The sequence below is a fragment of the Delphinapterus leucas genome, chromosome 6 (assembly GCF_059928025.1).
Source record: "Delphinapterus leucas isolate spDelLeu-1000000601 "Yukka" chromosome 6, BTC_Dleu_Yukka2, whole genome shotgun sequence".
Taxonomy (NCBI): Eukaryota; Metazoa; Chordata; class Mammalia; order Artiodactyla; family Monodontidae; genus Delphinapterus; species Delphinapterus leucas.
Window position 1 is genome coordinate 122,474,052 of NC_143134.1, and position 27,891 is coordinate 122,501,942.

General features: G+C 58.5%; 1 protein-coding gene and 1 non-coding gene across 3 annotated transcripts; one reads left to right on the plus strand and one right to left on the minus strand.

Annotated features, from left to right (window-relative positions):
* The first annotated feature begins 1,780 nt into the window (after positions 1-1,780).
* Positions 1,781-1,906, plus strand: LOC115802751 (U6atac minor spliceosomal RNA). Its single transcript, XR_004023280.1, has one exon. It is a non-coding gene; the product is annotated as a U6atac minor spliceosomal RNA (small nuclear RNA).
* A 4,434-nt stretch (positions 1,907-6,340) lies between these two features.
* Positions 6,341-24,679, minus strand: WDR5 (WD repeat domain 5). 2 transcript variants are annotated; one of them, XM_022578266.3, is made up of 15 exons: positions 24,576-24,679; positions 23,833-23,886; positions 21,633-21,808; positions 20,839-20,947; positions 20,558-20,631; positions 19,776-19,865; positions 19,482-19,571; positions 19,265-19,348; positions 15,604-15,659; positions 11,592-11,638; positions 9,262-9,337; positions 8,612-8,645; positions 8,279-8,353; positions 7,668-7,755; positions 6,341-6,723 (listed from the first exon to the last, which is right to left on the minus strand). In XM_022578266.3, exons 3-15 carry the CDS (start codon positions 21,711-21,713, stop codon positions 6,623-6,625), a joined length of 1,005 nt encoding a protein of 334 aa, XP_022433974.1. In that variant the 5' UTR covers positions 21,714-21,808; positions 23,833-23,886; positions 24,576-24,679; the 3' UTR covers positions 6,341-6,622. The 2 variants fall into 2 exon arrangements, with proteins under 2 accessions (XP_022433974.1, XP_022433977.1); XM_022578269.3 differs by lacking the exon at positions 24,576-24,679 and adding an exon at positions 24,260-24,501.
* Between the last annotated feature and the right edge of the window lie 3,212 nt (positions 24,680-27,891).

The window sequence follows — 27,891 nt, forward strand, 5'->3', positions numbered from 1 at the left end:
CCCGGGCCACTCTGGATGGACCCTCCCATGTGCCCAGGCCAGAGGGTCCCAGGAGGCCCAAGGCAGAGGTGCTGTGCGCATAAGTCCCAGCAGTGGAGCAGGACAGTTTGGCACAAGCAGACTCCCAGACCCTCACCCCGCAGCCCGGCTCTAACCCCTCTGCTGCCCCACTGGAGGTGTGACGTCCACGTCACCCAACCACTCTGGCTTGTGTCCTCAGCTATCAAGTGTGGGTGCTCATGGCACCAACCTCGTGGGGGAGGGGCGTGAAACGGGAGGACGTTAGCGCAGGGCCACTGGGGCCTTGGCACACAGTGGGTGTTGAGCACGGCCTGCAGCGGCTTGTCCTTAGTGAAGAGTCACAGCCCCGCAGGTCTGAGACTAAGGAAGCCCGGCCGCTAGGACGGTGTGGGCAGCTGGACAGAGCAGTGACTGAGACAGGACTGATGCCCCTTGCAGCTGCCCACCGTACTGACCAGCTCCGGGGTGACACCCAGGCCCCGCGCTGCACCAGCGAGCGCCGACACAGGGCAGGACAGGGCCTTGCCCAGAGCACACGCACACCCACTCCCAGCTGACCCGGTCCCTGGTGGCTGCCTGCCTGTCCCTTGGTCACGCCCTCGGCTCTTCTCTCCCTTCTCTCCCACGATGCTCTGCAAACTGGGCAGAGCTCTCCCGTGCGCACTTGGTTAGCTCTCTACCTGTAACTAACCGGCTGATCGGAAACTTCTCAAAGGAGAACTGGATGGGGGACACTGCTAGCCTCCTGCAGGCCGTGTCCACCCCAGCCGGCTCACCGTCCCTTGGCTGGACCTACCGCCCACCCCTTCTGTCCACTGCCCTTCTGTGCTGTCTGTGCGCGCATACACGGTGTGGACGGGCGCGCTCGTGGACGCCTGGGCGTGCACGGACGCTGTGGACACGCAGGCGTGTCTGCACACATATGCACATATGCTTATGCACACATGCACACGCCTTTCTCAGCCCGCGCGGTTCATCGGAGGGTCGCCCCCGGCCGCACGGAGCCCAGCGCACATGCGCGTCCGGCCGGGGAACCACGCGCCCGCAGCCGTGGGGAGGCACAGCGTCACCGCCTCGGCCCGGGGCCGCATGGCCCCACCGTCTACACTGCGGGGACGGCCAGCACCCGAAGCATCGGATTTAAATCTTAAAACTCTAGGGAAAGGACGGACGGGAAGAGCAAAAGCCGGCTCCGCGCAGACTCCGTCCCGCCCCGGGGTTCGAACCGTCGGCTCAAAAATGGCGCGGAGCGGGCTCAGAGCATGCGCGGAAGACGAGAGGCGTAGGCTGGGAGCATGCGCAGACCGCGCCCCGGCTCCCGCCGCACCCACAGTTCCAAGCGCAGGGCCGCGTCCGGATGTCCGTGGAGGGGCTCTTCCTTCCTCGTCCTCTGATTCGCTACCAACCACTTCCATTTCCGCAGAAAGTTCCGAGCCATTTCCGCGAGGCGTGTCGCTGTAGGAAGTGCGCGCCAACCCTGTTTTGTTTCCGGGGGAATCTATTTTCCTGAGGGACGCTTGGACTGCCGGATGTTCCTCTCAGCCTCTGATTGGCTTGTTTTATGAATATATTAGAACACGAAAAAGAAGTTTTTTCATCGCGCTAAAATAATATAGCGACTTAAAAAGGACTTATTCTCGGCTCTCTGTTGGATGCGATGGATTTCGCCAGCGTGTTTGAGGCGCGAACCCGAAGTCGCCGTAAGCAAAAGACGGTGCGCAGGCGGGTTCTTAAATAGGGAGCGCGCGGAATCCAAAACGTGTTGTATGAAAGGAGAGAAGGTTAGCACTCCCCTTGACAAGGATGGAAGAGACCTTCGGGTCTAACAACACGCATACGGTTAAGGCATTGCCACTTACTTCGTGGCATCTAACCACTGTTTTTTTTTTGCTGTGCGGACATAAGGGCGTGTGGTCCGCGGGGGTGCATCGCTATACAATGTGTGCTGCACTTGTCCACAGTGACACGTGGGCGTAACGCGCGCGGGTGCATAGGCGGGGGGTGCGACACAGGGATCTGTGATACACGGCTGTGTGATACACGTGTGTGCCGCGTGGACAAACACCTATGCGACGCTACGTGCTCGGCTCTTTGAGATGCTTGGCATTTTTTTTTTTTAAACATCTTTATTGGAGTATAATTGCTTTTCAGTGGTGTGTTACTTTCTGCTGTATAACAAAGTGAATCAGCTATACATATACGTATATCCCCATATCTCCTCCCTCCCTATCCCACCCCTCTAGGTGGTCACAGAGCACTGAGCTGATCTCCCTGTGCTATGTGGCTGCTTCCCACTAGCTGTCTATTTTACATGTGGTAGTGTATAGATGTCAGTGCCACTCTCTCACTTCGTCCCAGCTTACCCTTCCCCCTCCCCGTGTCCTCAAGTCCATTCTCTACGTCTGCGTCTTTATTCTTGTCCTATCCCTAGGTTCTTCAGAACCTTTTTTTTTTTTAATTCAATATATACGTGTTAGCATATGGTATTTGTTTTTCTCTTTCTGACTTACTTCACTCTGTATGACAGACTCTGTGTCCATCCACCTCACTACAAATAACTCGATTTCATTTCTTTTTATGGCTAATATTCTATTGTATATATGTGCCACATCTTCTTTATCCATTCATCTGTCGATGGACACTTAGGTTGCTTCCGTGTCCTGGCTATTGTAAATAGAGCTGCAATGAACATTTTGGTACATGACTCTTTTTGAATTATGGTTTTCTCAGGGTATATGCCCAGTAGTGGGATTGCTGGGTCATATGGTAATTCTATTTTTAGTTTTTTAAGGAACCTCCATACTGTTCTCCACAGTGGCTGTATCAATTTACATTCCCACCAACAGTGCAAGAGGGTTCCCTTTTCTCCACACCCTCTCCAGCATTTATTGTTTGTAGATTTTTTGATGATGGCCATTCTGGCCGGTGTGAGGTGATACCTCATTGCAGTTTTGATTTGCATTTCTCTAATGATTAGTGATGTTGAGCATCCTTTCATGTGTTTGTTGGCAGTCTGTGTATCTTCTTTGGAGAAATGTCTATTTAGGTCTTCTGCCCATTTTCGGATTGGGTTGTTTGTTTTTTTGATATTGAGCTGCATGAGCTGCGTGTATATTTTGGAGATTAATCCTTTGTCACTTGCTTCGTTTGCAAATATTTTCTCCCATTCTGAGGGTTTTCTTTTCATCTTGTTTACGGTTTCCTTTGCTGTGCAAAAGCTTTTAAGTTTCATTAGGTCCCATTTGTTTGTTTTTATTTCCATTTCTCTAGGAAGTGGATCAAAAAGGATATTGCTGTGATTTATGTCATGGAGTGTTCTGCCTGTGTTTTCCTCTGAGAGTTTTATAGTGTCTGGCCTTACATTTAGGTCTTTAATGAGATGCTTGGCATTTTTCATAATACAAAGTGGATCACAGCTTTCCTGTATGGGTATCATTGCACCTGGGGCAGGTGTGCCTTCACCTCACCCCCAGCCACAGGGTGGGGGGCAGGGCCGGGGAGCGGACATCAGGACACCCAGGTGGCTTCCACTTCCTGTCAGTGTGTCTCAGCGTGGAAGCAGGAACGGGGCGGGGAAGGTTAGGCAGGTGACCTGGTGGTCAGACCAGGTCCCGCAGGTGGCTGAAGTCTGAGGCCTTTGGTGGCTTCAAAGTTTCCATGTGCGTCTCTTCAGCATCACAGACATTCGGGGGACAAATAGGAATTGAGCAGCCATCCTCCGTGGGACACTGATCCAGGTGGGAGAGGACCCCAGCCCCAGGAGCTCACATCCTGGACCATTCCAGAGCCTTAGCGGACAGATCCAAAGCAGACGACCTCTGTGGGGTGAGCAGAGCAGGCGGGAGTGGTCAGGGAAGGCGAGGCCGAAGATGCCCTGAACCAGGTTCCCCCTTTATGTCCAGAGCACAAACTGCTGTGAGTTTCAAATGCAGGGCTCATTTAAGGACCCAGTTAAAATGGTCAAAGTAAATAGAAGCAACCTGACCGACGATTTAAACAGAGAGGGGTGGTGGTCGGTCCACTCCGGCTCTCAGGAAACGGGGAGACGGGAAGGTGGTCGGCAGCCCCTCGGAGGTGCCGGCAGCAAACCCGGACCTGGACACCTAGGGGACGAGTGACCCATTCTCCACAGAGATGCCAAGGGAGAAACGGAGGAACCCGGAGGTTCAAGAAGGAAACACAGGCGGGGGCTTTGCTGGGGCCCCCGGTTCACACCAAGCTTGTGTGCGTGTGCGCGGGTGTATACGTACGTATGTGTATATGTACCTGTGTGTACATACGTAGGCACATACACTTTAAGATATTAAGACGACTAGGGAAACCTGGACACTAGATTAAAGAATTCATATTTTAGGTGTGAAAACGGTACTGGGGTAATGCTTTTGGGGAATTATCTTTTAGAGATACCATGAATTCACTGCTTAAATTATAAAACATTTGGGATTTATACTCAAATAACCAGGGAGGGATGCCTGAAACAAGAGGTTAAAAGTTTTTGAAACTGGATGATAGAACACAGGGATTTTCTCCACTTTTATGTACGTTCGAAATGTTCCACAATAAAGATTTTGTTTTTAATACAATAGAAGATATTCCCCAAAATATTAGTGGTAAGAGGCATCTGGGTGATTTATCTTTGCTTTTTTTTTTCTGTTGATAATTAGCACAAATATATAATCATAATAGTAAGAAAATGGCATTTTTTAAAGACCAAGAACCTTCTGCTAGCGCACGTGGCACTGCAGAGCCTGCGCAGCAAGAAGCACCGCCTCGGGGCCCGCCTCCCACTCCACAAGCCGCTACACGTTAAGAAAGGTAAACAGTTCTCGCGGGGACACAGTTACAAGACAGGAAATTCTTTATTTTCAAAAAGAGAATGTATTTTTACATAAATCTACAACAGAGAATTCAAATGTAGAAAAAATAAACTATATTCAAGAACACGGCACTCTGCACGCATGCCCCTCCCCCCGGGGCGAGTCCGACACCGGAACCAACAAAACCCAAAGAACCTCAAGGTCTCGGAAATCCCGAGGCCAGGCCTCCGCCACCGACGCGGGGCCTCAGCGTCCCCCGTGCGGACGCTGCCGACACGGGGGTCCTTTCACCGGAGCAACTCGCTCCTACGACAGCCAGCGTCCGCACGGCTTCTTCCCACGTGGCGCGGGGGGGGGCGGGGAACGGCGGGAGGTTCGTTTCCAGACGCCGGTGCAACTGTCCTCTCTGGGCCACAGTGGCCGCTGCGGGGTGGGCTGCCGCTCCCCCATCTGCAGGGACCCCCGGAACCCAAGGACTGGCCCCGCCGCCCGGCATCAGGCAGGGGACGCGCCTCCCCAGCCAAGGTCTCGGGGCCACAGGCGGGATCGGAACCCCAGGGTGGCCTGGCTGCAGGGAGGGGTCCCTGTGGACGGCAGCGGCTCTGCGACAACACTGCCCTGCAGTCCGGTGCGCCCCACACCCCACTCCCGCCGGCAGGAAAGAGGCCCCTGACCCAGCGAGCAGAGCCGCTGGGTGCGCGAGGAGGGCGGATGACACCCAGCTCCCTGCGAGGGGCCGGCTCCCAAGCCCATGGGTCCCGCGGTTGGCGGCGGGGGCGGGCACCAGCCTGTGCGCCCCAGACCCGGGCCGCCCACACCCCCGCCCTCGCCAGCGTCTGCCACGTTCCACAGGACGACATCGCAGGGTCCCCGGCACCATCCCAACTAGGCCCTCCGCCTCCTTCCCGCGGCCCCACATCTATGTGCCGTTAGCCCGCGGGGACGGCTGACTCGCCCTCTGAGGCCCCGGACCCCGCGTGGACAAGGAAGGAGTGGGCACATCACTCGGGGGACCCGTCTCGTGAGAAAAATCCTTTCAACCTCCTGCCAACTGAGACTTTTCCTAAAAGAGCCACACGGAGGAAAGCTTTGCTGAGAGCTCGGCTGCCACACGCGCACACGACCCTGCCTTCATTACAGCCCGAGGCGCTGCCTGTAGTGTGACCGCCCGTGGGACAAATGGAAGCCCTGAGTGTGGTCGCCACGCCAACAGCACAGGGGCAACAACCCCAAAACACAGAAGGCTTTTACCCGGACGCCAGTGCACACCGCTCTGTGCTTCCCAGAAAGACTCAAGACACGTGGCTACTGCTACAGGCGGGACAGCGTCTCCAGGGCATCTGCTGAGCACTGACAGGGGCAACCCCCAAGTTCGGGCGGGCCAGGCTGGTGGCCAGAAGCCGTGGCAGCAACACAGCCGTGGTCACAGCGCTGGCACTGGGGGATAAAATCGCATAAACGGTACAGAACAGTTACTGGAAAAACACACAACTCGTGGTAAATTAAACTTCACCTTTTTGTAATAAAAAATTAAAAATTTCTGTTGACTCTCTTTGAACACAACATAGACTAGGAACTCTTCCCCAACGGTGAGAGGAATTGGCGAGAAACTTCACCAGCAACTTCTAGAACCCTCCAGTGGGAGACACGCCCCAGGCAAGTCGTCTTCAGAGGCGGCTCAGGCCCAGCCCCTCCGGCCCCCAGGCCCGGACCCCAGGAGCCCCTCCGGGAGCCGCACCCCCGCCAGTCCGGGTGGGCTTCCCGACAGCCCCCGCGCGGCGGGCCTAACAGTCACTCTTCCAGAGCTTGATCGTCTTGTCGTTCTCCAGGGCGGCCGAAGCGATGATGTTCTCGGTCGGGTGACAGGCCGTCGAGATGACAACGTCTGGAAACGACAGCCGACAACAGTTCCTTCCTTGGACCCGGCCCCTCCCCACAGGGCCCTGCCCGCAGTGCACTCGGCAAACAGAGCCCAGGGCCCGAGCGGGAAGACAGCAGGGGCTCCAAGCCCAGAACCCAGCCCGGAGGCTGGGGCGCCGCACGGGCCGGGGCACAGCTGGGGGCCACTGTTGGTCTCACGGTGTCAACACTGCGCCCTCTGCACCTGGACCAGAGCCCGGGGCTGCCCCCCTCCACCAGCGCTGGGCCCCAGGACGCCCCGAGGGGCCAACTCTGCGAGTCCACCAGGGCGGGGACGGCAGATCCCGCGAGTTGCCACTTGGGGTTGGTCAGGTTAATGCGCTTGTAGCTTTTAAATAAAATGAACCCCAGAATTTTCCCTGTGGCCTGAGTGGCTTCAAACGAGCCTCTGAGCGTCCTACCCGCACAGCAGAGGAGAAGCAACAGGCCAACGATGGAGGCCGCAGGCCGGTGCCGGCCTCCGGGGTCAGGCCCTGCTCCCAGGCGGAGCTGCCTTCTTAGGGAGGAGGGTGTCACTCTGATCTGATTCTCAACGGGCTCAACACCACTCTCCACTGAGCACGGGGGAAGAGCAGCGGCCCGGAGGGCAGCCGGGGTGACGGCGGGCATCCCCGCTCCCCGCGCCACCTCCACGCAGGACAGGCCACAGCGCCCGCATGGGCTATGGGGCCGGGCAGCCCGGCCGACAGGAAGAAGAGGTTAAAGGCTGTGGCCTCAGGCTGCGGGAGCCAGGACCAGACCACCACCACCGCCCCCCGCCGCAAGCAGCCCCAAAACGGACAGCGTCCCCCAGTCACCCGCGGGCGAGGAGAGGAGGCGGCGGAGGCAGCCCAAGGTGCCCACGTGAGCTGGGTCGGGTTTCCCGGGGCACCAGGCGCAGGAGGGCGGCGGCACAGATGCCGAGCTCACCTGTGTGGCCCTGAAGCTTCTGTACAATCTCCTTGGTCTGCAGGTTCCAGATGTAGACCAGGTTGTCCTCCGAGCCCGACACAATCCACTGGTCACAGACGAAGGGGGAGAGAGCAGGGTCAGGGCGCACATGTGGACGGACAGTACCCTGCACCCCACGGCACACTCGCCCCCGTGTGGGCCCCGAGCCCCTGCCCTCCTCCCGTCCAGAGGCTGATGCACGGCCCGCCACGCGTCTCGAGGCGCTTCTGGGACAGAAGCTGTTTTCTCAACTCCATCGCCACGTTTGATATTTGCCGTCAGTCGCGGCTCGGCTGCTCGTCACCATCAGCTCCTTAGTCTGAGCCTGGGGGTTGGGCGAGGGCCGCCCGCAAGGGACCAGAACCCACCGGGGACCGACTCCCAGGAGGCCTCAGCGTGACAACGGAGCCTGCGGGCCCCAAGCAGCCAGGACAGGACACCCCAAAACAAGTGAGAGTCACCAGCACTTTGTGTGGCGTGACTTCATTTTGGTTAAAAATCAGGAAATTCCTGTTTGTTTTGTGGGTGAGAGTACAAGGCCCGTCTCAGGAAGGGGCCGGGAGCAGCTCCTGAGCTGGGAGACGACTTACCTTCCCTCCAGTGACGGAGAAATTAGCAAATATGCAGTACTTCTCATTCTTGTGGCCCGTGTACGTCTTCAGGCACTGAAACGGCCAGGGGACGTCAGCTCAGTCACGACCGCCCTGCATCCCAGGTGCTGCCCCCGTCCAGGCATCTTACAGCGACTGGATGGCTCTGAAGAGCACCGTGGCCCCCCCCCCGCACAACCCGCCCAGGTCCAGCTTTAACCCGAGTCGTCAGGCAACGTGCACCAAAGCAACATGCAGAGCCGCTTCCTGGGCCCCTCCGGCCACAGCCCAGGACCCCACACGAGCCCTCTGCGAGCCCCGCCCGCCGCTCACCTTGCCTTTGCTGTAGTCCCAGAGCTTCAGTGTGCTGCAAGGCAGAGGGGGCGGGTCAGTGCGCTCCGCCACGGCCGCCCCACCCCCTCTGGGTGCAGTTGCCCCGCACGCATGGCGTCCAGGGACCGTGAGGACACCCGAGCAGAGTGTGGGGCCTCCAGCATTTGTGGGTCAAAGACACTTTTCTCAGTGTCCCTAAGCCAGTAAGGGGTCCTCGCTGCTGCCAGAAAGGGACAGGAGAAGCCCCGTCCAGGGCAGTCCTTCCTCCTCCCATGGGGGCCGACCCGGCAAGCCCACCTGAGGGCAGCCCACGGTGCACAGGAGGCCGAGCGCCAACCACCTCCCGGGAGGGCGGCCGGTGGCCAGGGACATCTGCCCGGAAGCGTGTCGGGGGAGAAGCAGGGTGCCCGGGCAGAACGGGGCCCTGCACCTCAAGGCCACCGTGCCCGCCACCACCTCAAACAGGATGGGCCACGGTGACCACGGAGCCAACAACCTGAGATCCAGCCCCCACACAGACAGGACGTCCCAGCGTGGCACCCACGTCCAGAGCCCAGCCCCAGCGGGATGAATCGTCTTTCACGCTGGGAATCCGGCCCTGGGGGGCGACGGGCCTGGCCGCAAGCCACGCCGGGGATGGAAGCACTTACTTGTCCAAGGTCGCGGCCAGGATGTACTTGCCATTCGGAGAAAACTTCACAAACGACACGGGAGGGTTGTCATCGTCTGCAGGGAGCACAGAGACGGCTGCCAGTGGGGCACTGGCTCTGCCGGGAAGGGGGCTCCCTCACCGCCACCTGCGCCGGCACCGCCCCTCGCGGGCGTCCCCCAGGGCCGGCCAGCTCCCTCACCCACTGCTCGTGCCAGCGTGAGAGCCGGCTCTCCCAGTGACCCCATGACACTAGGGCTTCAGGAGCGAAGGCCCTGCGGCCAGTCGGCCTCAGGATCGCCTTCCTCACAGAAGGGAGTTTGCAAACACCCAGCTAAACCGAGAAACTATCCCCCTGAGAACACAGTGGCTCAGGCAGGCGCTCTCCGGTTGCATGGTTATAGCGGAAGGCGTGTAATTTCTCCCTGGAAACAACCCTGGCAACGTCACAGCACACCCTTGCTCCTGACACTTGGGGTCAGAGCCCACGCCCCAGGGTGCCCTGGGAAGGCGGGTCAGAGGCCCTGCCACCCTCTCAGCCGCTGGCATGGGAGCACACGCCCAGGAGGCGCTGGGGCTCTGTGACGGTCCCACGCCTCCTCGGGAGGAGGGTGTCCCTGCCTGAGCGAGGAGAGCCCTGGGCGTGCGCCCTGGTGGGGGGCCAGCGTGGCCACGTGTCCCGAGCACCAGGCACGGAGCAGCACGCTCATCACCACCTCGGGAGGCCCAGGCCTGCCCCCCGCGCACCGGGGGCCTCTGCTCCCTCCAGCTGGTCCCCGACACTGAAAATGCCCACGAGAAGCAGGTGAGGGCCACCCGGTCGCCGGGCCACACGGAAGGCCCCCCCCACCGCCCCAGCTCAGACGACAGGAGGCAGTGCCCAGAGGTCTAACCAGGCTCCGACGGCGAAGCACCGCGGGGCTGCCCATCAACGCCCGAGGTTCTAACGCCCTAGACCCGAGGTTAGAAACGGGACGGGACTCGGCTCCCCACCGCCCCTCCCGCCCCGGCCCCAGACCGCTCGCTGCTGCCGGCTGTCAACCTCTCTGGCCTCGGCTTCCCACCCAGCTGCGGGGCGGCTGCAGGGACTGCCCGCGCTCGGCCGTCTGGGCACGAGGACACTTCCCGCCGGGCGGAGGTGGCCACCCAGGCCTCAGGGGGGGAAGACAGCGCAACAGACACAGGGAGATGCCGCGGTCGGGGGAAGGATGCGCGTCAGAAGGGTGGCCCCCCTTGCAGAGCAAGAAAACCACAGAGACCGCTGTGTCCCTCCCCGGTTCTCCTGCTGAAGCCCTAGCCCGGCACCTCGGAGACAGCATCCTGGAGGCGGGCTAAGTTAAAATAAGGCGGGGGGCGGGGGGCGGGGGGGTGCCCAAGCCAGTCTGACCGGCGTCCCTGTCAGAGCAGGAGGTGGGGACAGCAGGAGCCCACGCAGCGGACGACCACGCAAGCACACGCTGAGAAGGCCAAGGAGCGGCCTCGGGAGAAGCGGCCCGGCCCAGCCCTGACCTTGGACATCTGGCCGCCAGGGAGTGGGGCCGGGTCTCTGCTATTGAAGCCGCGCAGCCCGCGGTGTCCTGTCACGGTGGTCCCAGCGCACTCTCACAGCCACGCTTGTTCCCAGGACAGCCGGGCGCAGGAGGATCAGGGAGGCGCCCCGCCCTGGCGGCCCTGCCTGCCTGCTCCACGCGACACTGCAAAGACCTTCCCGCCGAGTCAGTGACCGGACCCCTCCAGGGCTCCATCTCTCGCGTTGCCTTCCCAGGCCCGAGGCCACCCTCTGGCCACAACCCCCCCACGCCCAGCAGCACCAGCTGCCGCCCAGACCACGCTGTCCTTCCACTCCGTGCCGCCCTCCCCTCCTCCCCAAGGCACAGCCCAGCCCCATGTGCAGAGACCTCGGGGCCCCTTGCCCACTTCCTCCCCCCCATCTCTGCACCCCCAGCAGACAGGGCTCACTGAGGGCAGGGGCTCGACCCCATGTGCTGAAGGAATGACCCAAGCGGAGGGTCCCCAAGGCCGGGGAGGAAGACAAAGGTCTGCTGAGCGCGGGCAGAGTCCGAGGGTCTTGCGGGTCCTTCAGAGGACACCGCCGGGCAGCGCCACGCGAGGCCAGAAGGGAGAGCCAATCAGGAAGGAGCGGATGGGAGACAGAACCGCTCAGGAGAGGGGGAGCCCTCCCCAGAGGGAGCAGGTCCAGCGGGGAGAGAGGGAGGCTTCCAGAGAACCACACATGGAGGGCAGGAAGCGTGGGAAAAGCTGCCACAGCCAACCCGGCAGACTGTCCCCTGGGACACGGCCCCCCTGCAAGTAGGAGCCGGCAGTACTCACCGATCAGTGTCTTCAGGCACTGGCCCGAGGCGGTGTCCCAGATCCGACTGCAAAGCAACGAGCACAGCAGGTGACTACAAGCGGCTTCCTATGTTCCACGGCTCTCAATGTGGATGTTTCAGGACCAATCCACAGCCAGTCCTATCTTGCTTTTCCAGTCACCGTTCACAACCACTCCCTTGAGTCCTAGGGACCAGAACGGGCGCGGCACGTGCAGACCGCATGCGTGTGCTCTTGCTGCCTTCACCACGGAGCAGCGCGCTCATCGCGACAGCTGGGACAGCCAGGGGGGGACGACCGGCCCTCTCCGCACACCCACGGCCGCGAGGCCAACAGCCCGACCTGCGTCCCTGCAGGGCTCTCCACGCAAAAACACGCCAAGCACACGGTCCCTGGGGCAGAGTGCTTTTATAAAAACAGGATATCGTAGGCACTTTTCTGGACGTCCCCTAGTTCAGGAGCAAGAGAACCCACTCAAAGGGCCGCTATTCCCCAACGGGACACGCCAGATATCCCATCGCTGCAACCTCAGTGTTTCTGTGATTTCTGCCAACACAACACCCTGTTTTGGGAACCATGGCGGCGTATTCGCGCGGACGCTTCTGGAGCACAGATGCCCAGCGATGGGGGCGGGCGTTGGGTCGAGGGCACACAGGTTTTACAGGTAACAGGAACGCAGGGGTTATCGCCCAAGCGTTCACTGTCCCACCTGCAGCCCTTCAGAGCCAATCCCGCCCTGGGGGCCGCAGTAACTGTGTCTCGGGTTTTAACACCCAGAAACATCACTCCCCCACTCACTGTTTGTTTTAATTCTACTGGCAGAGAACTCAGTTTACGCTTCTCTAAGAATTTTAAATTCACTTTATCTAGTTGGAGGGGTTCTAAATTGAACCGCTTACAGCGTACCAGCCCAGGAGACGGGTGTTCCCCAGCGCCAGGATGAGGACGTGCCTGGTCCCCCGTCCCTCCCTCTTTGCTTTGTGTCCCTCTGGTTACATTTTACCATTTCCTGCATACAGGCCTTGCTCTCTTGTTAATCACATTCTAAGTACCCCAATGCTTTTGTGACTCTTACGGGGGAACTTGCTCTCATCCACTAACTGGTAGCTCCCAGGATAGCAAAAAACTGTCAGTTTGCAAACAGTGACCTCACCAAATGCCTGTCCACGTTTTGTAACTAGCAGGCTCGGTGGCTCAGAGCCTGGTTTCCAGAGCCCGAGGTGTGCTCCGGACCCTGGCTCTCTCGCTGACCAGCTTGGGGATGGCGGGCAGGGGCTTATCCCTGCCTCAGCTTCCCAACTGAGGATCGGGGATGGCGACCATCCAGTACCCGAGTCACAGGACAGTTATGAGGCTTAAATGAGTCCCTATTTGTAAAGTACAAATACGTGATTTTTAAGTTTTAAAAAACATACAGGGCTTCCCTGGTGGCGCAGTGGTTGAGAGTCCGCCTGCCGATGCAGGGGACGTGGATTCGTGCCCCGGTCCGGGAAGATCCCACATGCCGCGGAGCGGCTGGGCCCGTGAGCCATGGCCACTGAGCCTGCGTATCCAGAGCCTGTGCTCCGCAACAGGAGAGGCCACAACAGTGAGAGCCCGCGTACCGGGGTGGGGAGACCATACAAATGTACCACCTACAAAGAGATAAGTCTCTATCCAGTTTTCACACAATGACTTTATCTTCTTATCACGTTAGCTAGAAATTCCAAATAGCACCAAATGCTGAAGGAGATGGGCATGACTTTTGCCCGATTCTAGCAGAAATGGATTTGGCATGTTAACCACTTACTATAAACGTGATTATTAAGTTTCTGTTAAACAGTCTGTGATACTGGCCTATTTTGCTAGAGTTTTTATTAGGAATGGCGGCTGGATTTTATCAGGTGCCTACCTGACTTATACCGGTAAGAAAATTATATGGATCTTTGCCTCCAATTTCTTGGTATAATTATTAGATTTTCAGTTTCCTATTGGTTGGTACATTACTACAATCGTCTCATGACTCACAAACCCACTTGGTCACGAAATACTATTCTTCCACACACTGTGGACTCAGTTTGTAACATTTTCCTGGGGATTGTGACCTCAAGATTCACTAGTGAAGTGTCCTCCATGGTTGTCTTTTTTGGACTAGCAATCAAGCTGGGGAGTTAGGTCATGCTGGACCCAGAAATGAACCAGGGGGCTCCCCAACTTGTCCTGTGGTCCAGTTCCAACAGCCTTAGAAGTTTCTGTTATTTAACTCAATTCCAGTGTAAAATCATAGGGCCCATATAGTTTTCAGACCTTTAATCGCTTTTTCCAATCTCCGCCATGGTGACCCCCTTGCTCAATTTAGGGAGTCGGAATTAATCCCCGTCTACAGAGCCTGCTCAGAGGTGGGCCAGGCATCCTCCTGCTCGTCCCTCATCCCCCCGAAACTGCTCTTTTCCACCCCCTTTTTATTTTTTATTTTCTGTCCATGGCTCGCGCCTTGGATATCAGCTTCCCAACCAGGGACTGAACCCGGGCCACGGCAGTGGAAGCACGGAGTCCTAACGGCTGGACCGCCGGGAATTCCCGTCCCCTCTCTAATTTAGCCTTGCACGTTTCTGCCCTTTTTCCTTACTCAGGCTTATAAAGGCTGACCACTTTATGGGCCTTATTAAGAATACAGCTTATTTAAATTTTCCCGTCATTTTCCCCTTTCTCCACTGTTTAACTTTACAACTTTCCTCTCCTCTTACTTTTTTTGGCATGCTTTTCTTTCCCCTAACTTCTTTAGAAAGCTTTTAGAGGCAGTCCACAAGCAATTCTGAGAATGTGCCACACGCTTAAGAAAACTAGCACTTCTGTAGCAGATACACAGCCCGTGGCATCGTTCGGCCCCGCTAACCCCAAGCCCCCTGCTGTCAGAGTCAAAGCAGCAGGCTGGACTCCCTCACAAACACTGCGGCTCCCTGTATTCCTAGTTTCCCCAAGGCAGCTTCGGGCGGCCGTGGGGCCTGGTGCCAGAGCTTTCTCAGCCTTCCCGTCAACTCTACCTGCTTCATTTCCGTCACCGTCTCCCCGGCTGATACTCGGTCTCTGCTTCCCACCTGCCCGACCCCACGTGCCCACCCTTCTTTTCCGAGTCTTGACTCATCACTTTTCCTTAGGTGTGTTTCTTGAAAACAACAAGAGTCAGAAGGGCTTTTAACCCAAACCTGACAGCCTTTCTTGGGGGTGTTCAGCCAGCCCCGCCACGTAAGCACCCAGTAAGTACCCTGAGCTCCGTTTCTTCCACGGTACTTTTACACGTTATCACTTATGTTACTCGAGTTTCTCTATTTTATTTTCACTAAATGTAGACAAATTTCTAGCCACCCTGTCTTTCTCCTGCGTAGCTGGGAAGTCCTTCTCGGGCCATCGGTCCAGCCAGTGGCTGCTGCCGCCCCATCCCTTCCCCAGGTTCCCCTCCCCGGTAACCAGGTGAGCTGTGACGCGCAACCCTCCAAGCCCAGATACCTCCTGATACTTTATACCCACGTGTGCCGCGTTACATTTCAAACGTTTATCTCCGCGTCTTCCCTCGCGTCTCTTAAAGCATCCACAGGGCACTTGCACTACCAGCGCCAAGGCCACGAGCATGATCCGCTTAGACTGGATGTCCCGCCCCGCCACCCTTCCTCCTCACCCTCCGTGACGGGACCTGTTTTCATCCACCTGTTCAGGACCCTGACGGCCCCGATGGACACTCTCGGACGTTCACGTCAGTACACCTTCCTTCCACCTCCCCACCAGCGCCACGAGCTTGGGACGCGCCCCCTTCAGGGTCCACGGGGAGCCACGTCCAGGACAGCAGCGCCTCCCCGCGTCTCCGGCTGGGGCCTCGCTGCTGACAGGAGCCCCCTCTCCCGGCCATGCTCACCGCCACCCCGCCTGCCCAAGCCCCTCGAGGCAGAGGCTTCCGCTGGACGCCCGGAGGCACAACGGTGCAAGGGGAGGCCGTTAAACACTTGCTGACTCAACGAAGTAAAGCTCTTTCACTTACCAGAGACCATCGTAGCTACTTGAAACTATCAAGGATCCATCACGATTAAAATGAACCTGAGGATGAAGGAGCGGGAGGGGGGAAAAGAAACTTACTTTCAGAGCATCAACACAGACTGCGCCTCACCTGGACGGCCTTCCGTTCACCGGCCCCCGACAAAGGGACATGCACCCTGCTGCATTCTGAGCGAGCTTTAAGTTCTGATTTCCCAAGGATGCTAACGCAGACCACAAGCAACGTGGATAAAACGGTCATTTTTACCTGGTGTCTCAAGCAACCGTCAGTTTGTTTCACGACGGAAGACTGAACCACAGAAAGAAAACCAACCCCGAAACACGTCTTGAGTATTTAAATCACAAACTCGACCAACCCAGACCTGCTGGCTCCGTGGAGGCCCCACTGCCCAGAGTGTGTCTGTGGACCCGCATGGCCGTGGGGGCAGTGGGACCAGGGCTTCCCCGACTTCCATCGAACAAGGCAGAGAAGTCAGGAGAAGGATGCCCGCTTATTCAGACACTCCCGAGCTTTCCCAGCCGCGTAACGCTGCGTGCTGAGCACCCCCAGAATCACAAGACGGCCCGGTTACTGCTCTGAGGGCCCGGACACCAACCCCTGCGACACTCGAGCTTTGCAGACGGGGCAGGAACAAGATCCAGGCTGCTCCAAACTCTGTGCCTGGGAAGAGGTGCGATGTCCAGATCAGGTGCCGGGCCCAGAAGCCGACCTGTGACACTTCCACACCAGTTATTTTATCTGAATGCCTAACTGCCCAGTACAGAGACAGGCGAGATACACCGTCTGATAAAGAAATGGCAACGTGAGCAGTCCCTTCCTCAGAAGTGGTTTGCCTTTGCCTTTGTCCTCTTTCTTTTTTCCAACTGAATCTCAGTGTATACAGAAGGAATCACAACGTCAGAAGTTAGAGTTCTTCATCAATTCCCGTCGTTTTCATTTGAGTCCTGGGCAGGAAAAGCCTTTTTACAACACCCCCCCCCGCCGCTGGAACGCCCTCTTTCCTGCTACGTGTGATGCCTGTCCCATGGGGGGTCGCGCCCCAGGTCAACCTCTCGGGGACAGGGCTGGGGCTGCCCACCTGCCGCCACGGTTCAGACCAACGTCTGGTCCTCACACCACTGACACACGGTTCACACACTCCTTTGCTAGGCGCTGTCCCGTGTAGCAGCTGCCCCGCCCTTGACTCACGAGATGCCAGTAGCATCTGGTTGTTGAAAACCTAAACATCTCCAGACGGTGCCAGGCGTCCCCAGGGGACAAGCCCACGTGTAGCAGAAGCACCTGGAGGGCTTGTCAAAGCCCAGCGCCGGGCCCCGAGAATCTGCAGATCTTGCACACCCCCAGCAGAGGCTGGTCCGGGGGCCACGCCTGGAGAACCACTGTCCAGACTGTCGAGGGGCCCGTGATGGAGGCACGTGTGCCACTTAAACTTCTTAGCCACCGCAGCAGGGAAGTTAACAGGTGAAACAAACCTGACAGGTTTTTACTTAACCCCATATACCTGAAATACTACTTCAACACATAACCGACGCTAAAAGTTATAAACAAGACACTTTACGTTCTTTCCGTTGCACTGGATCTTCAGAAGCTGAAGGCCAAGTATTGCCCACTCCTGCATGTCTCAGCCTGCGGTGCTACCGTGTGTGGCTGGTGGCCTCCGCGTGGATGGCGTGGCCCGTGAAGAGCCGCTGTCACCGTCCTCGTCCTGCTCCCCCGGCGGTGGGGACAGCGCCCCCCTCCCCCCACTCAACCTGAGCCACGTGCTCGTCAGCCTCCCAAAGCCGTTTTCCCTAAAACTCACAGCAGCGGATCTCATCACACTCATCCCTCTGAACCTGCAAACTACGATCTGATCAAAGCCCCTTCGCTGGGTGATGACGAGCTGACACGGGGCCCCAAAGCCTGCCCCACCAGGGCCGCGCTCCGCTCTGTTCCAGCCCCGTCCAGACAGCACCGCCGGCACACGCTGGCAGACCAGCGCGCAGGTGTGAGAGGCAAGACGGCCAGAAAGTCAGTGCTACCCAGAAGGAAGGGGGGGGCAGACAGACCCCAGTGGGGACGCCAAGTCTCGACTCAGACGGACAGCCGCTGAGCTCCCTGGAGGTGACACCTGCAGGCAGGCCGAGGAGGGAGAGAGTGGGCAAGTGAGGCAAACGCACAGGCCAGCAGCTGCGGAGAGGGGGTGGGATGGATGAAGGGGACAGCAGGGACTTCAGGAAAGCACTGACATGGAGGAGTCCAGGCAGGGGGACAGCAGCTGGACTCAAGGGGGCGGAAGACCGCAGGAAGCCCACGCACCCCGAGGGCTCTGATCCAGGACTGGCCTCGCAAAGGCTGACCGCTCGCAGACCTGGTGCTCCCCCGACACCTGCCCGCAGACGCTGTGGCACAAGCGTGCAAGGCTGTTCAACAGACGTGCGCTGCACTTCTCTCCATAAAGTGCAAGTCACAAGCCAGCGTCCCCGGGGGGACAACGAGCGTGTCAAGCACCTGTAGGCACAGAGCCAGAAGGTGTCCGAGACCTTTCTGCGGTGCGCAAGCTGGAGCAGGATGCCGCTGTCCCGTAGCACCACCGCCATCCAACAAGAGGGGGTGGGCTGGAAAACACGCACTTAAAAAACCAAAACACCCAGACGGCAGCTGCCGGCTGCGCGCAGTTGCCCCTGAGGATGGGAGCTCAGGAGGCTCTGATGTGCTACGCGCTACGTTGCCTCTTGCATTTTTTAAAAATAAGCACACGTTACTTTTGTAAGAAGCAAAGACTTTAAAAATCCTACCATCGTTTGCGATCAGAGCCCCATCCCTGACCACTGCCAACACAGACAGAACTCTTTCAACTCATGGCCTTCACTCCGACTATCTCCTGGTTACTTCACACATGCCCATTTGCGGCCTGTCTGGAAGCCAGCTCGGCTCAGACAGGGCCCCCAGCGCGGAGGACAGAGGAGCGACGGCACAGGCTCAGGAGGGCCCGGGGCCCAGACGGCAGGGGCGCCTTCCCCGCAGCCGCAGGCACCGGCCGTGACACAGGGCCAGCACCGCGCCAGGCAGCCTCGACCAGCACACGTTACGCGTCCCCCAGGGGGTCAGGGCTCTGCCCCCGGCCCCGCTGGACAAAGGCCTTCCAAGGCTGAAGCCACTTAAAGTCACTCACCTCCACAAGTCTAGAACCTGAGGAGGACCATGTCCTCGGTAACAGCGAACAAGCTGTCTATACGTGACCCCTTCCACTTTCCAAAAGGCAAACCTGGCTAAGAAACCCCTTCGGGCCCTTCGCTGACAAAGAACTCCTTTGGCCGTCTGTAAATGGAGCCGTTTATGACACGCACGTAGTTTAACCCGTCTGTTCATCCTGTGTGCTGGCGGCAGCCTTGGACCGCGCGTGCAGCACGCTCGCGGGGCCCCACCTTCCCACCGCCTCACCCACGACTGGGCCACCCGGCCCCCAGGGCCCTCTGCCCACCCACCCAAAGGTGGCTCCACGCAACACCCACGCTGCCCGCACGCTCCCGCCTGCTCTGTAAGCCTCCGGGCAGGGACGCCTCCCCGCCCCGCCTCCCACGGGCATGGAACCCTGAGCCCAGTCTCCACTCATGGCCCTGCTGTCGGGCGAGCGCCACGACCTGGCTGGGCGGGGGGCACTCACGGCTGAGACGGGGTCCGAGTGCGCGGGCAGGGTCTTGAGGCACTTCCCCGTCTTCACGTCCCATATCCTCACGCTTTCATCAAACTGGAGACAGAGGGGCAGGTGGCAGTGGTTCTCCGGGGGCTCGGACGGGACAGACTCGCTGGCCCCCGAGCCCCCAGAGCAGCCCAGGACGGCCCCCGGTTCACCCCCACCCCTGGGGAGGCCCCAAACTCACAGAGCCCGAGACGATGAGGTTGGACTGGGGGTTGAAGTTACAGCAAAAGACGTAATTGCTGTGTCCCTTCAAGGTTTTCAGACACTTTCCCTGAGAGGAAGTGTTGTGGGACTAAGTCATTCCCAGTGGTTGCTTCTTCAAACGCCAGCCGTCAGGCTAAACCCATCAGCAGCTGACCCGCCGCAGCCGTGAAGCCCCTCTGGCAACAAGCACGGCTGCTCCCCAAACGCAGTCCCACCCCAAGCCCCTTCCCCAAACGCACACGCTTCCCAAGGAGGGGCCCATGCAGCTTACCGAGCTCACGTCCCATATCTTCAGGGTTTTGTCATCTGAGGCAGAAACAAGGAGGTTAGAATCTGAGGACCACGCCACATCAGATATTCCCTGGGGGAGGAAACACACAGTCACGGTCACTATCTCGGCAAAACGGGATTAGCCAGCAAAAGTCAAATCCTCAACGTCCAACTGGACATAACTAAGCAAGCCACTCCCTCTAGTTCGTGCTGACCAAACAGACTGAACCCGCAGGCCGGGCCCGGAAGCCTGCTCTCCGTGGCTCTGCCAGGCCTCACAGCTGGGCAGAAACTCATCTGGGGAGGTCAAAACTATTTGCTTGAAAAACAAGAGGCGGACTTCCCTGGTGGTGCACTGGCTGAGAATCCGCCTGCCAATGCAGGCGACACGGGTTCGAGCCCTGGTCCAGGAAGATCCCACATGCCGCGGAGCAGCTGAGCCCGTGAGCCACAACTACTGAGCCTGCACTCTAGAGCCTGCGAGCCACAACTACTGAAGCCCGTGCACCTAGAGTCCGTGCTCCACAACAAGACAAACCACTGCAATAAGCCCGCGCACCGCAACGAAGAGTAGCCCCCGCTCGCCACAACTAGAGAAAGCCCCTTCACAGCAGTGAAAACCCAATGCAGCCAAAAATTAATTAACTAATTTAAAAAAAACCCCAAGAGGCAAGTAACTATCCCAAAAATTGGGGGCAGGGAGGTTCAATCTTAACCTGACAAGCCCGGAGATGGGCCCCAACCCACGTCCAGCAGCAACTTCGGCCCAGGGTTGAGACCTACCAGCTTGTGACCAGAGATGGTTTTCTCAAATTTCCCATCGTATGCTCCCCAAATCTTAATGAGTTTATCTGCAGCTGAAAGAGAGGAATGAAAAGCAACCGAGGTCTCCAGTCATCCAGGGGCCAAAATCTGGGCTGCCCACAACACAGGCCTCCCCTAGGGAGCCGCGGTCCTCGGCACCCACCCCCAGGCCTCCCCCCTGACCCGGGCCCGTCCCTTCAGAGTCACAACCGGCACGGGCACATCGAGGGGACACGCAGGGAAGCCCCAGGGGCACCTACACGAACTCGCCAGCCACTCCCCATTCGGGCTGAACTTCACAGAGGACACAGCTTTCGTGTGGCCGGCCAGGGTGAACTTCAGAGCATAGTTTGGTTTAACAGGTGTGGGCTGTTCAAGAGAGAGTACTAGTCAGCGAAAAGTAACCACCACTGTCCAAACCCACTGATCGCCAGTGTGGAGCTGGCGCCCAGGCCGAATTTCACACTCACACCTACCCCGTGACGGCGCTTCCCAGAGCCCTCGTCCACCAGGGTGCACCCGCCTAAACCCGGGCTCCGCGCGTCCCCTCACAAGCCCTGCCTCTCCTGAAGCCCCCGTCACCCAGGCCGCCCTCTAGGCAGTCCCGCCAGTGCAGCTGGAACCTCCGGCAGCCCCAGCCCTGCTTCGGCAGCCCACCCACCCGAGGTCAGGCTCCCCGACGCACACCTGAAGGCCTGCGCCCTTGGTGAGAGGCCCGCCTGCGGTCTAGAGGAGGGGTTTGCACACCGCCCTCCGCAGGGAACTGTGCGGGCCAGGGGCGAGGTGCTGAACAAGAGGCGTTTCCCAGGTCCCACACAGACTCTTACGATCAAGACCAAGGATGTGTACTGCTGGTGAAGCCCCCTCCCCAGGTGACAGGTTGGGAATCCCCGACACGGCCCACAGTCAGCACTGGAGTGGCTGGGAATGTAGTTTGGAGTAAAAACTGGCAATATTTAAGTGGGGGGTGGGGAGGGGAGGGGAAACAGTTCCGGGCGTGAAATATTCCCGAGGATCTCCCAGCCTTCGTGCCCAGGAGCCCGCAGGGACGTGCCTTGCTCTGCGTGGCCGATGACGACGGGGTGGGCTGTGCTCGGGCAGCCTCGGCCTCGGGCTTCTTCTCCTCGGTTGCCATGGCTCTGCAGCCCACCAGGCAGGGCGACGCGGGTAGAGAGTTCACAGCTCCGAGTGGAGGACGCACAGTGGCAAGGGCTGTCTGCTAATCCAAACCTACAGTGGGGGACGGAGGCCAACAGACAAACCACACTTCAAAAATTAATTTCCAGGAAAAAGAATTTTAAAACTCTGACCACCTCACTGAGCCCTGTAGCAGGTGCCGTTCCAAACTAAGAGTCCTCTGCACGTAACTCCTCGCTAGTCCTTTGCAGGTACTGTGCTGCTCTCGTCCCTTCTGTGATCAGAGTCCGAGACCCACCTTCAGGGGTGCTTCCTATTTTGTTACCGCATGTCTGAAATGCAGCACAGTCCGGGCAGACAAAACGTAATTCTCTTCAAAGAGCCCTTGATGCATTTAAAAAAAAAAAAAATCAACCAAAGACTTCTTGTCAGGAAACAAACACGCCAAATTACAGGAGACTGAGCTACAGGGTGCAGAAGTTTGGGAACTCATCCAAATCCTTAAATGCATCCCAAGTGATGCAAAGTGCTAACAGCCACGTTTGAAAACACAAGAGCAGGCCCCAGTGGTCCACACCTCCCGGGGACTCCAAGGTCAGCACGTGTAGGCGGCAGACACGAGGCTGCTTCCAAAACACTAACAGCCGAGAGGCTCTCCGTCCCTGATGAAGCAACAAGACACAGCCGGAAAGCACAGACTGGAGCCAGCCCCGCCTGCTGGAGTCGCCAGCGCTAGGCTTCCTAGAAGCAACCTGAAGTACGCAAGGACACTCTGCAAGCAAACTCACTGCAGAGGAGGGAAAGAGACTGCAGCTCAATTAGGTTTCGGCATGAAAACGGGAACCCCTCAAATGCCGCACGGTGAGAGACTGGTTTCCTCTATCACAGGAGTAGACTCCGCGACTTGGACACGTGGCACAGAAGCACACCAGGTGACTCTGAAACGAGGGAAGGCGCCTTTCCAGAGGAGAGCCACCAAGACGTCCTGCAAGCATCACTGGCCAGCCGACTCCCGGAAGCTGGCACCACCGTTAATCCAATGCGTTCACACCTTGTAAATTCTAGCTCGGAGCTTAAAACTGGAAGCTTGCACGGGCTCCTTGTCGCACCAAGGCGGGACAGAAGCCATCAAAAAGAACACATCCCCAAGTCTTCATCCAAGAGGAGGGGAGCGAAATCACAATGCAACACAGCTGTGCAGAGCACCCCGTGAGGCCACAGCTGGTTACCTGCAGCAAGGATCCCGGCCCAGGAACGGAACGGATCCGGCAGCAGACACAGCCCCAGCAGTAGGGTGGGGGAGGGGAGGGGCAGGTCAATACAGCTGCCGGGGGCAAAGTGCTGGCACAAAGCTGGCGCTCCAGAAACGCTGCCTACCTGGTGATTAGCTGTAGCGCAAGCAGGCCGTGCCAATTAACCCAGGTGCTGCCTTCCCCTGGGTGGGCCGGACAAGTGGGGGGAAAGGAGCCAAGGACAAGAGCTGGATGGTCTGTTTCACAGAACCTAGCATCTGAGAAAGGCAGACCACAACTAGGGCTGAGAGGAGGGAAGCCCGGGGCGCGTCCAACCTAAACACCAGTGGGAACTGAAGAGGCTCCATCTGGGGTGGAAAGGGCAGCCCAGAGGCCTGAGCAGCTCCTTCTAGAGTAAAAATCAAGACCCGCCAGGAGGTGTGGTGTGACTCCCGCAAACTTGCTGCCCTCAGGTGAGGAGCTGGGAATACATACAATAGGTGGTCTTACAGAAAAGGTGCCCAGCCCCTCCCAGCTCAACCCCTGCCCAACACTTCGGCCAGCAAAACATTAACACACAAAAAACCAACACAAAAATTCAGCAAACTTTTAGAAACACAACTTCTCGATTCAACGTTTGCAGCCGGCCTCCAGATCACTTGCTACCTGCTCCCTCTTGGGACCTAGGTGAGCCACACCACCCAAGGCTGAGCGTCCGAACTTCTTCGGAGAGATTCGGAGTAAAATGCAAATTACTAGGCTCCACCCCAGAGACTGGGCCCCTGGGTGTGAGAAGACAGGCGGTAACCAGGCCCACTGAGAGCGAGGGAACTCGGCTCTCCGCACCCCACCTGGATTCTCAGACACGCGGGCGTTCTGGCTTACCTCTCCGCCTCCTACGGGGCCGGGCCAACCTCAGAGGCGATGTCGACAGCGGACCTGGGCGGGTAGAAACGGGGTGAGAGGGCTACCAGGGAGCATCTTCCACATCCCCCAAAATGGCTCTCGGAAGCCAGACTAGAAGGGGTCTGAGACTCCACAGCAAGAGCGTGGTGGTCTCTCCCGTCATGCCGGCAGCCCCGCAGCCCTGGGGGCCCGGGGTCGCGCGGGGGGAGATGGGGCCTGGCTGCCCCCGGCTGGGGGTGAGCAGCTGGTTAGGGTGAGGGCGCCTCTGCAGCAGAGAAGAGCGGACAGCGCGCCACATCCAGGCACTGGATGGCTCTGTGGCCCAGAGGTCTTTCTCTGGAGGCAAAGGGGGGACGCACGCCGGCTGCAGGAGGAAGTCGCAGCCCCGGGTCCGGGGGCTTGTCACCTGACCGCTGGGGGCGGGAGAAGCCGGGGGTCCCCGGGGCTCGGCGGTCCATGCGGGTCCGTTTCGGGCTGGTTCGGGTCAGGGGAGGGGGCCGCCGGGGCCCAGTCGCTCGGCGGGGAGGAGGGGCGCAGAGCGGGCACCCGGAGGCGAGGCGGCGGGCGCGGGGCTTCTGCGCCGGGAGGCCCGGCGGGACTGAACCGGCGCCGGGCCGGGCCCGCCGGAACACGTGCGGCGGCGGGCGGCGCGGGGGGAGCTAGCGTCTGTCCCGGTCCCGCACCCCCGGGGCGTGCCTGCCGGCCGGGCGGTCCCCACTTACCTGCCGGGCGGCTGGGGGACGGGGGCGGGCGCTCAAGGCTTCGCGTCGGCCGCCGCCTGGGCGGGAGCTCAACTAGGCGGTGCGGGGAGCAACAGTGCGCGTGCGCGCGCGCGCGGGGCGGGGACTGCCGGGGCGGGGCAAACGCACAAAGCCGGCCTCTCGGAGGGCCGCTACGGCGAGCGGAGAGGAGCAGAACGCCTCTGCATGGCTCAACGCCTTAAAGGGACAGTGTGCTGCCCGTGCCTCCTGCTTACAGGCGTTAACCCCAAAGGTGGCCGGTTGCAGCCCTTCTCCTGCACTTTCTGAAAACTGAAGTAGGAAGAAGATACATAGAGGGAATGCTCATGTGCCCCTCGATTGTCCATATCCTGAGCTCGCCCTGCAGCAGCGCCCAGGGAGGAGAGAGCACCCCGCCCCCGAGATTCGCGGGGCGGCGGGGCCCTAACGTTTCTCCTGGGCTGGGGCACCTGTGCGGTCGCGTCCCTCCGTCATCGCGCACGCTGGGGAGCGGCGGCTACGATGTCCAGAGCGTCCGACCGGCCCCGGCGGTGTCTCCGCGTGGCGTCTCCATTAATCTCGGGACACCCCCGTACACCCTGGAAGGTACAGGGGCCCTTACCTTCCAAGTTTGAAACGAAGAACCTGAGCTCCAGAAGGTTCAGAACCCGGTCTCTGGGAGCTGCGTCCCCCGCACTGCGCCCACCAGCTCTCCCGCAAGGCCGGCGGCCGGGTTATCCGGGTCTTCCCGATCCCTCCGTGCGGAGAGCCCGCGGGGCGCACCTGCTCCCTCCTGAGCCCCCAGCGCGGAGATGCGAACAGTCACTGCGTGCGGGCTGCTCTGCTGTCTGCAGGGTGATGGCCCAGACAGGTATTACCACCTCCAGTTACAAGTGGGGAAGGGGAGGCCCGGAGAGGAGGGCTCAGGGGCACAAGGAGAACCCGGAGCCGGCGTTCTGACCCCAAAGCCTGCGCATTCTCACCCCACTGCCCTACTTCTGCTACCCACATAGGTCTTAGAGTCGTGGATGTTCTCCGCAGCCCCATTCAGGCCCGTGGGTAGAATAACATGCAGTCTCTTATTTCCCAACTAAAAATTGGAACACCAAATATGACACAGGAACCCGTGCAAACAAAAGGACAGAGCATTTTAAATGGAAATGACCAGGGAAAATGAGTTGTGTGGTTGTCATAGATACAGGAGCCAAGATTGACAAGCCGGCTGGAGTGCCCCTCCCAAGAAGGATGCGGGGGGGGGGGGGGGGGGAGCAAACTCCCAGTTTGGCCCCGCCTGGCCGGATGTGGATCTCTGTGCCCTGCAGCCCTAGTCATCTTAGGCCAGGTGCCCTGGAGCATGAGGCCTTGACTACAAAAGGTAACAAAATCAGCTCCGGATGAAAAAGGGTATCTGCATCCACCAGGCTGCCTGGGCTGGAAACAAAGCCCATTACGTAGACCCCTCCCTCACCTCTCAGACAGCTCTTATAGCCATCCTCTTCCCTCCCTCCGTCCCTACCCCAGTCCCACCTCCCAGCTGGCCTCTTCCAAACCTCTCCGAAGCACTGTCAGAAGAACTTATAAAACCCCAGGTCTAATATCCCTGTGCTCGTGCTTTGTGACAGCCTGGAGGGGTGGGATAGGGAGAGTGGGAGGGAGGGAGACGCAAGAGGGAAGACATATGGGAACATATGTATATGTATAACTGATTCACTTTGTTATAAAGCAGAAACTAACACACAATTGTAAAGCAATTATACCCCAATAAAGATGTTTAAAAAAAAAAAAAAAAAAAAAAAAACCCCAGGTCTGATCTGTCACTCCCCAGTTTACGACTCAGAGCCGGCTTCCCATTGCCCTCGGGTCCAAACCCAGTCTCTGCTGGCGGGGTTTACCAGACTGGCCTCCCCCTGTAGCCTAATGCCACCCCCAGACTGTGCACCCCGGATCCCAGCCCCAAATCAGAAGTACTTCCTGACCCTGGAACTCAACTCAAACCAGGCTCCCAGGTAAATCGGTCTTGCCTTCCCCCCCGCCCCCAGGAGATAGAGCCTTCCAGTTAAAATGAGAAAATCTTCTAAATCTGTTGAGTGTTTTTGCGGTCATAGCTAAAATCCTGAAACCAAATAACATAGCAAGCAAGTAAAGCAATTTAACAAAAGCAGGTGATTTGTTTATTGTCTTAAGTTTTAAATCCTTTTATAACCCTCCCCAAATGCGGTCAGGCTCAGAAAAATCACAAGTGGAAATGGAAGGGAGAATAAAAACTAGAGAAGGAGAAAACATTTTGGAGATTTGTTTTTTAGAACATTTATCACTGTGCTTTGGCCAGCGGCAGCTAATTGGCAAAGGAACCCGTTTCTGTGAACGATTTCTATAAATACAACACATCTCCAGGCTGTCCCATCAACCAGACAACCGGAGCATGTCTGGGCACCCTCCCGACTCACCCAGCTCCCTCCACCAGGCTCTCCTGCCCTCAGGGCACCCTTCCCACCGACAGCCAACGTCCATCCACTTGGGCTTCCTCCCCCGAGCCCCAAACCTGGTGAGTCTTCCTGGCTACATTTTCACGGCTCCCAGCTCCTCCTCAGCAGAAGCACTCTTCTTTCATCGTAATTCCTTGCTCAGCGTCTCCTGGCTGAGCTGCGTCGGGGTCCTCATCACAGCACTGTGCGTAGGTGGCCCAGGATGAGAGAAAGCACCTGCGCGCTTTATTCTTTAGTAAGTTCGTTACATGTGTTACCTGCCTGCACCTGCGCCTTCACAGCAAGCCTGTGAAGTAAGTGCCTTTATTCCTTTTCACAGTGAGGAAACTGAGGTTGAGAATAAGAGAGGTTGAGAAGCTTCTCAAGGACCCATAGGCAGTAGGCGCAACCATGGAATTCAGGGCTGGCAAGGCAGAGGCTGCACTCGCAACCACCATACTACACAATACACACCCAGTGGTGCTTATCGGATGGACGGGTGGATGGATGGATGGTGGGTGGATGGATACATGGACAGATGGATGGATAGATGCCTGCATGGTGGATGGCTGGGTGGATGGATGGATGGATGATAGCAAAGGAGCAACCTATGTCAACGGGAGCCGTCAGCAAGGGTCTGCGGAAGTGGCGGAGCTGAAATGGAGAACATCACCTTCTTATAGGACTTGAAGCTTTTGAAAAGCCATATTTTGTCACCTAGTGATAAATATTTCATCAGGGACAGCACTCGATCAGGGCTTGCCAGGAGGTGACAGAGGAACAGATGACGTGGCAGACGTGGCAGGAAGGCTGTGATGCTCCCCACAGTGGGCAGGACGCTGGGTGGGCAAACT

Excerpts from the sequence above, each read along its gene's own strand:
- WDR5 (XM_022578266.3), bottom strand. The coding sequence starts at position 21,713 with ATGGCAACCGAGGAGAAGAAGCCCGAGGCCGAGGCTGCCCGAGCACAG. Across the intron at positions 8,646-9,261 it reads CTGGCCGCGACCTTGGACAA|CACACTGAAGCTCTGGGACT; the intron begins GTAAGTGCTTCC and ends TCTGCCTTGCAG. Across the intron at positions 6,724-7,667 it reads GAAGCTTCAGGGCCACACAG|ACGTTGTCATCTCGACGGCC; the intron begins GTGAGCTCGGCA and ends TGTCGTTTCCAG.